General features: G+C 46.6%; 1 protein-coding gene across 1 annotated transcript in view; it reads right to left on the bottom strand.

Annotated features, from left to right (window-relative positions):
- Nucleotides 1–5,901: 5,901 nt before the first annotated feature.
- The window catches only part of PECR (peroxisomal trans-2-enoyl-CoA reductase), a 46,699-nt gene continuing 42,200 nt past the window's right edge, over nt 5,902–10,400 (bottom strand). The window contains exon 8 of the mRNA XM_032278303.1: nt 5,902–6,786. Within this exon, the coding sequence (XP_032134194.1) occupies nt 6,701–6,786 (86 nt within the window). The 3' untranslated portion in view covers nt 5,902–6,700. The remainder of the gene's footprint in view (nt 6,787–10,400) is intronic.

Below are 10,400 nucleotides of genomic sequence, written 5' to 3'. Positions count from 1 at the left end.
GTCTGAAGGCTGTAGACAAGAACAGGTGGTGGGCCTACCTATCCCGGCGTGGGGAGGGGATAAGGCAGTGTGAATGCCGACGGCATCAGGACTTGGTAGATCCTAAGACTCTGACTCCTACCAGGCAGAACGCAAGCATGCCTCTCGCTGAGCCATGGCTGCCTGAAAGCTGGCACTAACCCACAGAGAGCCTTGGTTGCCATACAAATCAGAAACGGTGTTATGCAAGACAAAATCCAAAATAGCCTAGAGATTTGGCTGTCTTAAAACGGGCTCAAAATCACTAGTTTTGATGCAGCAAACCTTTCTAGAATATGGTTTAGAATCTTCCTGCTGGTGGGTCTCATTTCACTAGACAGCTCCTTTGCTGAAATGAAATCCTTGTAAACAAGGAGTGCAGGAGAAATGTCAAAGGAAGAAACTAAAGCTCAAGCTGCAGCCGGGCCTTGAATGCTAAGGAGGCACGGCCCAGACAAGCTGGTGTTCCGCAACTAACCACAAGGTGGCACTGCTTTGAGCCAAGCCCCAGGTATGTTAAAAAAGAAATGAGATCAATGGTGAAGTTTTGCAGTTGCAGAATAGCCAAGTGGGAGCCATGTAAAGAAACCCCTTAGACCTCCTGCTATGGGAAGCAAAAGTGATCGGCTGTGGGTCCCAGCTGCTGCCCCTCTACATCCACCACGGTCTTCCCCCTCGAGCTGCTCCTGGCCCATGACAAACCCAGCCTTGCTGTCCACACCAAGCTATTTCCTTGGGACAACGGCGGCTCCCACGGGTGACTTTGGCTTGAGGACTTCCCATCTGTCTGGTCCTCCCTTTCTTGGATTGTACTGCGGTCTGTGGATTTTCCTACCCAATCCCCCTTCCTTCTCTCTCTCCACAGTTGTTAGAGCTTCACGATAGCCCTATTCAGGAGTGGCCCTATGATGGTGGAGCGGGAAAATCTTTCTTTTCTTTTTTCTTTTTCTTTGAGATGGAGTCTCGCTCTTGTCGCCCAGCCTGGAGTGCAGTGGCGCGATCTCAACTCGCTGCAACCTCCGCCTCTCAAATTCAAGCAATTCTCCTCTCTCAGCCTCCTGAGTAGCTGAGATCATAGGCACATGCCACCACGCCCAGCTAATTTTTGTTTTTTAGTAGAGACGGGGTTTCACCATGTTGAGCAGGCTGGTTTCTAGCTCCTGACCTTAGATGATCCGCCTGCCTCGGCCTCCCAAAGTGCTGGGATTACAGGCATGAGCCACAGCTACTGACTGGAAAATCTTTCTAATGGGCAGCGTGTGAGGGTGCAACTGGCATCTACAATGGAACAAAAAATGGCCCGAGGTGAGAATATATACAGTGGCCAGGAAATAAGGTCTGGGGTAAAGGCCTGTGGATGAACCCAGGGGAGTGGGCACTCCAGGGGAGTATCATTTCCACCTCCCACCTTAATGCCCCCAGAATGCAATCCTCACGGAATCGTCGTAGAACAAACAAGCAGCCAAGAAGGCTTGGTGGGTTGATAGCTGGCCTTCATCACCGGCCAGCCCAGAGCTGCTGTGACAGGCACAGGGACAGAGGGAGGCTGCAGACAGCCTGCTAGCGTGGACTCCCGGTTATCCGAGGTCAACGGAACTGTCGTTACCTCTGAATGTCCAACCTGTCTGCAACACAGGCCATTGCTGAGCCCTGAAGTGTCACTGCTCCTTAAGGAGACCAATGGGCCACAGGAGGCCAGTCAACAAGCGGCAGGCTCTGGATGTATTGCTCATCTGTTCCATGAAAATGGATCTGGGCCCTCTTAAGTTGTTTCCCTGGGCCAGCGGGTTCTGAAGCTTTGTCAGGAAAGGGTGATGGAGAAATACTGCAGGAGGAAGAGAGTTTTGCTTCCTGACCAGCGCAGTGCAGACTGCTGGGCAGGAGGGTCTTCCCTGCTTCCCAGCACTGCCCTCACAGAGTTTTGCATCAAGAAGCCTCTAGTGGGACACCTCTATGTGCAATTTTCTCCAGGACCCCAAAGGGAAGTCCTCTGCCCTCTGGGGACCTGGGGAAAACTGCACAGAGGGCAGATTTCTAGCAAGTTCTACCAGCAGAGCACCACAGTGACTTCTCTGCCCTCCACAGTGTCAGCCCAAGGGGTACTGAGGGGCTCTTCTGTTTTTTGTGGGTTTTTTTGAGACAGGGTCTTGCTCTGTCACCCAGGCTGGAGTGTAATGGCGCAATCTTGGCTCACTGCAACCTCTGCCTCTCAGGTTCAAGCAATTCTCCTGCCTCAGCTTCAAGATGCCTGCCACCGGTCTGGATAATTTTTGTATTTTTAGTAGAGATGGGGTTTCACCCTGTTGGCCAAGCTGATCTTAAACTCTTGACCTCAGGTGATCTGCCCACCTCAGCCTCCCAAAGTGCTGGGATGACAGGCATGAGCCACTGTGCCCAGCCAGGGCTCTTCTTTGAGCTCTGTGGTTGGTTGCTTGCTTGCTTTTTTGAGACTGAGTCTCGTTCTGTCGGCCACGCTGGAGTGCAGTGGCACCATCTCGGCTCACTACAACCTCTGCCTCCCAGGTTCAAGTGATTCTCCTGCCTCAGCCTCCTGAGTAGCTGGGATTACAGGCACACGCCACACGCCCAGTGGCTAATTTTTGTATTTTTAGTAGAAATGGGGTTTCACCATGTTGGCCAGGCTGGTCTTCAACTCCTGACCTCAGGTGATCCGCCTGCCTCAGCCTCCCAAAGTGCTGGAATTACAGGCGTCAGCCACCGCGCCCAGACGGGGCTCTTCTTTGAGCGCTCAGTCTTAACCCTAGTAGTGCAGGCTACTCCTGTTATCTGCTATTCTTATGCTCAAGTTCTTTTTACTTCCTACTAGCCAGTCCTTCACTGCTCCAATCTGCTGTAATAATCACTCTTCACATTTAACTTTCCCTGTTCAAATTGCTGTGTGGTTTCTGTGTCACTCCTCGTAGTGACAAATACCTCTTCTAAGCAAGAGTTTGGCTTTCCTGCCTGCAGGGACTCAGACACCATGACTACTGGGGGCTTATAGAAAGCCTGGTTGCTAGGCAAGGTCCCAATCCAATCAGGTGACTTACTTCCCAGTGAAGGAGACGAAAGAGTGAGCCCCTGGTTGTGGAACCAGCGTCCGTCCACACCCCGCACCATCCATAGGCAGCCAGCCTCATGGAGGGCTTGAACTACCCAGACCCGGCTGAAGGGCCAGGATGGAGTGCTATCCTCAAGGACGTGTGTCACCAGTAGGTTTGGGACCGTGTCTGGGGTCCAGCAGGTGAAATCGGGAGTGGCCCTGCTTTCTATCATTTCCAATGATCTGCTGCAGGATTTAAGGAGAATAGCAGCACTGGAAATCCTGGTCCCAAAGAGGGAGGCTCTTGCCAGGGGACATAGGGTCCCAATATGAGCTACAAACTACATCTTATGCCACAAGGTCCCATTGAGCTACAAACTGTCTGATGCCAGAGCACTTTGAACTCCCTTTGTCCAGGCACCAGGAGGAGGAGACAGAGTGACTTTTTCACAGTAGGGACAGGGAGCAATACAGGTGGCACCCACGTGATCCATTGAGTGTGTGCTGCTATTCCTGTGGGCCGCTGTCGGTGTGAACGCACACGTTCAGCAAGCCTGTCTTAAGAAAGCATCACTCTGCTGCAGTCTGAGATGCCTCCAGCCCAATCCTCTCTCCCCTCTCTCTCACAGGGGTCAGCCTTGCAGCGTGGTCTGAAGGCCATCACTGCCTTCTTTGGCTCCCCACACTTACCTCCACAGGCACGGTCCCCAATAAGTGTCATGCAAATCACATTATGTCTGTGGTAAGTAGAAAAGTTTCTTTTTTAAAGTTTCCTTTCTTAAACTTATGGTTATAAGTGTGCTAACAACTCTTTGTTAAGCCCCATCCCATGTAGCTGTTAGACATGCCATGCTTACAGGCACATAGTACATTCTATTTCCTTGTACTCTGACCAAGATATCTGTGCTAGACGTGCTCACAGCCATGCCCCAGCTCGCCATTGCTTTTACGTGTTTAGAAAAGTTTTAAGTTGTTAGCCAACAGGTTTTGGTTTAAATTGTGAGGTCTGCCTCCAGCCAATGGAGATCAGACACATCAGTAAAGATGACCCCAAATGCATAAGGGATAAATTTGTGTGTTTTCCTTTGTTCACTGTATTCTCGTGGCATGATGGCTAGTGGGAGTACCCTTCCTGCAGTCCAGGAAATAAAAATTGCGTTGCTGAAAGATCCTTTGTCTCAGTGCTAATTTTTCTTTGTGGCACTGAGTGTCTATTTCCAACATGTCTGGGCACCTGCTCTTCAGAGGACCTGAACTAACATAAGCCACAAACCAAAAGATTCACAAGTGGGGGAGGGATAACATTCATAAGGGTCATCTTTATCAACAAATTATTTTAATATAAATATACAATTCTTTTCATTTTGTTTTCCAGATGTCTTTTTCTTTCAGTTATATGCTGTGGACACCACGGCCTTATCATCTATAATGCTCCTGCTGTCTCACCCTCTCTGTATTGTAAGCTCAGTAAAGCAAGATCCATGTGTATTTTTCACCACTGCATGTCTCATTTCTGGCATAATCCTAAATACATAGCAGGAGCTCAAAATCATTAAGCCTACTCAAGAACAGTCACTCTACAACAAAACTTACTAAGCATAGTGGCAAAACAATATTATTGACAGGATACTATTATGATAATAAATTCATAATTCTAAAATATAGATAACGATAGCTTAAGAAAAAGCTCCAATGAGTTGTAGCTAAGGTTACTGTCACATAGGCAGGTTCTGTGCCTTAAGCAGAAATCAATGGCAATGCTATGGAGATTTAAGGAGTTGAGGGCAGTCATCGACGCAGGTCGTGTGAAAGCAAGCCCTGCCTTTTCCCTCTTCTCCACCAACCTGTATTAGGGCCACTTTGCCCTCTAATGGGGCTTGTAATTCTCAGTTATTACGGCATTATCAGTTCCAGTAGGCCACTGTTAAAGAGCTATCTGGGAGGAAAAGAAAGCTTTCTGATCTTCCCACATTGTTAGTATGGGCACAAAATTTAAGGACACACTCACTCCCAAGGGTGATTTTGCATGGGCACAAACCTGACAATGCATAATACCTCCTTAAATGTTGTACCCTGGGTACCTCATTAGCCTCTCCCTCATGCCAGTGCTGCTTGAGGGCATGAGAAAGCTGCAGATTTTGGGTCCCAAACCCCAGAGGTTGGTAAATCATACACTTTAAAATGAGTGTTAATGACAGGCCAGGCGTGGTGGCTCACACCTGTCATCCCAGCACTTTGAGAGGCCGAAACAGGCAGATCACTTGAGGTCAGGAGATCGAGACCAGCCTGGCCAATATGATGAAACCCTGGCTCTATTAAAAATACAAAAATTAGCCGGGCATGGTGGCGCACGCCTATAATCCCAGCTACTCAGGAGGCTAAGACAGGAGAATCGCTTGAGCCCGGGAGGCGGAGGCTGCAATGAGCCGAGATCGCACCACTGCCCTCCAGCCTGTGTCACACAGTGACAGCTCAAAACTAAATAAATAAATAAAATGAATGTTCATGATAAAAAAGAGAAAATAGCTACTTCACCTCAGACACTTGAAAGAACTTCAAGACAAAGAATGAACATATTCAGTCTGCTAAAGGCATTTCTTAAATAACGGTCTAACTACCAGACTGGAGCCATCAAAGGCAGAATATGGAACCCTAACACATTTGCATACAATTTATATTTTATTTTTGCCTACAAAAGGAGGTACATAAGGAAAAGGGAATCCTTTGGGTAGGAAATCAAGACACAAATCAGGCACTGCGAAAAGAAACACACATAACTTTTCTTTGAATTAAGAGAATTTATACAAATTTGACTACATGAACAAAACAAACTACACATCAATAATTACCATAAGGCTTTATAGTTCCAAAAGTATTTGCCACCAAAAACAAGTTACTGTATAATTCTAATTGTAATAATCATAATTATGCCACAATTAAGATTTATTTTCTACCATTATTATTTTGTTTGTTTGTTTTTGTTTTTGTTTTTATTGTTTTTGAGATGGAATCTCACTCTGCCGTCCAGGCTGGAGTACAGTGGTGCAATCTCGGCTCACTGCCACCTCTGCCTCCTGGGTTCAAGTGATCCTCCTGCCTCAGCCTCCCAAGTAGCTGGGACTACAAGTGTGTGCCACCACACTCACCTAATTTTTGTTTTTGTTTTTGTTTTTAGTAGAAATGGGGTTTCACCATGTTGGCCAGGCTGGTCTTCAACTCCTGACCTCAGGTGATCCACCCACCTCAGTTTCCCAAAATGCTGAGATTACAGATGTGAACCACCACACCTGGCATCTACCTTTATAATTAAATAAAATCTTCTGGGAGTTCATGATCCCTAGAATTATTATTGATTTAAAATTATTCCATTTTTCAAATACTTTTCTTAGAATAAAAAGTAAAATCATTAAGATATGTTAATGTCTGTTATTTAAACATTTTAAGATCACAGGTTAAAAGATTTTGATTGGGACATAAAAATATATATATTTCAGGAATAGTTTTTCCATAGATATAATTAGTAACATTTAAAAATCAGAAAGATGTTTTCCATACTAACTATAAGCTTTTAAAATGTACGGAAGCACATCCTCAAGATGAGAAGGCACTGGGGGATGAAGGACGCCTTGTTTCCTCAGCTCAGATCTTAGCTTTCTGCTTAAAAGACTCCTTCATCTTTTTAACAACAGAAACGTCCCCTGCTCCCTCGGGCCAGTTGTCATGATCTGTGAAGAAAGTGGAAAGCCTCCTGTCACTTGCAAATCTGTTAATCTCATTTGTCCTCTTGGTTCCCACCAAATCCTCTTGTTATTTTCCCTGGTTCACGTTCCCTGGTTCATTTTCTCAGCACCAAAAAAGAAATCCTTAGGGCAAACATTTGAGAAAAGACTTGGATTTGAATCTCAGGTCTGCCACGCATTCACTTTCCTGAATTTGGAGGTATGACTATTCCTGAGCCTCACTCAGTTCTGTCCTCTATTAAAGGATATAACAATGTCTACCTTTTAAAGTTATGAGGGTTAGGCCAGGTGCGGTGGCTCACACCTGTAATCCCAGCACTTTGGGAGGCCAAGGCAGGCAGATCACAAGGTCAGGAGTTCAAGACCAGCCTGGCCAACACGGTGAAACCCCATCTCTACTGAAAAAAAAAAAAATACAAAAAAGTTAGCCGGGCATGGTGGCGGGCACCTATAATCCCAGCTACTTGAGAGGTTGAGGCAGGAGAATCACTTGAACCCGGGAGGTGGAGGTTGTGGTAAGCCGAGATCATGCCATTGCACTCTAGCCTGGGTGACAAGAGCAAGACTCCATTCCAAAAAAAATAAAAAATAAATTAGCCGGTGGTGGCACACACCTATAGTCCCAACTACTTGGGAGGCTAAGGCAGAAAAATTGTTTGAACCCAGGAGGCGGAGGTTGTGCCACTGCAAAATCGTGCCACTGCACTCCAGCCTGGGTGACAGAGCAAGACTCTGTCTCAAAAAGAAAAAAAAAAGTTGAGGGTTAAACATGACACCATGTGTGCAGTGCTTGGCATATTTTGGATTGTCAATAGCATCTCCTTCATAGTAACAATTTAAAAATAGTGTCCTTACTTTGTACCATGCACTGCTAGTTGCCTCTCCAGCATCCAGGCCCCTGTCTCCTCTTTCCAACAGCTTGTTTCTATTTGAGGATCTATGCAATTCCAAGGAAGCTTGGCACCAGGGTACGTGGTCTAAGCTAAGTTAGTCAGTGCACTATAACCCCGCCACGGTTATTGGTTGGATACGGACATTTGCATAAGCTGATCTAATACAGAGTGGATTTCAGAATTTTAGAAAACCTGGAACAAGGTCACTGCCCCCTCCACCCCCACTGCCGACCCCAGTCCATCTGGGTGTGAACACAGAAGTATGCAGCCTTACAAATAGAAACAGCAGGTAGCCAACCTGCAATGAGAGCTTGCCTTAAGATAAAGCCAACACCATGGAAACAAAAACAGGAAAAAGGGGCCGGGTGCAGTGGCTCACGCTTGTAATCCTAGCACTTTGGGAGGCCGAGGCGGGTGGATTGCCTGAGCTCAGGAGTTCAAGAGACCAGTCTGGGGAACACAGTAAAACCCCATCTTTCCTAAAAATACAAAAAATTAGCTAGGCATGGTGGCATATGCCTATAATCTCAGCTACACGGGAGGCTGAGGCAGGAGAATCGCTTGAACTCAGGAGGCGGAGGTTGCAGTGAGCCGAGATTGCGCCATTGCGCTCCAGCCTGGGTGACAGTGAGACACTGTCTCGGGGAAAAAAAAAAAAAACAGGAAAGGGGAAAAAAATTTTCTTGACGATATCAGTGAGCTGCTCTTCCTTGATAAGTACCAGTCACATCTTACTGTTTTTCAGTTACTTAATATCTCGTCCTTGACAAGATCAGTCAAGTCTTAGCTGTTTTCCAGTTATGTGAGCCAGCAAATTCTTTTACTGATTAGGCCATTTTGAGTTGTGACTAAAAGCATTGAATTCGACAAAGAAGTTTATTTTTTATTTTTATTTATTTTTTGAAACAGGATCTCGCTCTATCACCCAGGCTGGCGTGCCGTGGCACGATCATGGCTCACTGCAGCCTAGACTTCCCAGACCCCAGTGATCCTCCCATCTAAGCCTCCCAAGTAGCAGGGACTACAGGCACGTGCTATCACACCAGCTAATTTTTTTCATTTTTTTGTTGAGACAGAGTTTTGCCAGGTTGCCCAGGCTGGTCTCAAACTCCTGGGATCAAGCAATTGACCCACCTCAGCCTCCCAAAGCACCAAGATTACAGGCATGAGCCAAGGTGCCCAGCCCCTGACATAAGGCTTTAAATGTGCATTATCTAATTTAATCCTCCCAACAACTCTATGAAATAAATACTGTATGTGTCCCTGCATATAGGAAAAAAATAGAGGCTCATAGAAATTAACTTTCTATCTATAATAAGGGTAGAGCCAAGTTTCCATCTTAGGCATTCTCACTTTGGAGCTGCCAATCTTTTTTTTTTTTTTGAGACGGAGTTTCGCTCTTGTTACCCAGGCTGGAGTGCAATGGCGCGATCTCGGCTCACCACAACCTCCGCCTCCTGGGTTCAGGCAATTCTCCTGCCTCAGCCTCCTGAGTAGCTGGGATTACAGGCACGCACCACCATGCCCAGCTCATTTTTTGTATTTTTAGTAGAGACGGGGTTTCACCAGGTTGACCAGGATGGTCTCGATCTCTTGACCTCGTGATCCACCCGCCTCGGCCTCCCAAAGTGCTGGGATTACAGGCTTGAGCCACCGCGCCCGGCCGGAGCTGCCAATCTTAAAGAAAACACCATAATGAAAGGCTGAATACTCCCAGCCATTATTCCGGAGGCAGTATATTCTTAAAAAGATAGTTGCAGCTGCTTTCCTCAAAAACTTAAAAAAGCATTTTGTAACAATAACAAAAAACAGTGTTAGAATTATAAAAAGAAAATCATTTCACTGAAGGCCTGAGGAAGCAGCTATTTGAAATTTCTTTCCCTTCCTAAAGGAAAAACAATGCAACCCACCATAAGAAATACTGACTGAAGTGGGATGCGGCGACTCACGCCTGTAATCCCTGCACTTTAGGAGGTCGAAGAGGGTGGATCACGAGGTCAGGAGTTCAAGACCAGCCTGACCAACATGGTGAAACCCCATCTCTACTAAAGAATACAAAAATTAGCTGGGCATGGTGGCACGAGCCTGTAATCACTGCTACTCGGGAGGCTGAGGCAAGAGAATTGCTTGAACCTGCGAGGCAGAGGTTGCAGTGAGCGGAGGTCGCGCCATTGTACTGCAATGTGGGCAACAAGAGGGAAACTCTGTCTCAAAAAAAAAAAATACTGACTGAATTCTACTGGTGAGGAAAGTGGAAAGATTCTCTCCACCCTCACTAATTTGAATACTTTCAGAAAATAATACTGCATAACCACGTAGGTATTTCTTCTTACAAACTGAGATTCTGAAAACCACAGTGTCTTATGGACATCACCACATTGATGTTAGTAATGAAATACATGTGGGAGGGGAAAATGATAAGTAAAATTAAAGTTCTGGGCCGGGCGCGGTGGCTCACGCCTGTAATCCCAGCACTTTGGGAGGCCGAGGCGGGTGGATCACGAGGTCAAGAGATCGAGACCATCCTGGTCAACACGGTGAAACCCCGTCTCTACTAAAAATACAAAAAATGAGCTGGGCATGGTGGTGCGTGCCTGTAATCCCAGCTACTCAGGAGGCTGAGGCAGGAGAATTGCCTGAACCCAGGAGGCGGAGGTTGTGGTGAGCCGAGATCGCGCCATTGCACTCCAGCCTGGGTAACAAGAG

Source organism: Sapajus apella, unplaced genomic scaffold, assembly GCF_009761245.1.
Source record: "Sapajus apella isolate SASKATOON/1434 unplaced genomic scaffold, GSC_monkey_1.0 scaffold10, whole genome shotgun sequence".
Lineage (NCBI taxonomy): Eukaryota > Metazoa > Chordata > Mammalia > Primates > Cebidae > Sapajus > Sapajus apella.
This window is presented reverse-complemented; position numbering and strand designations above follow the sequence as displayed.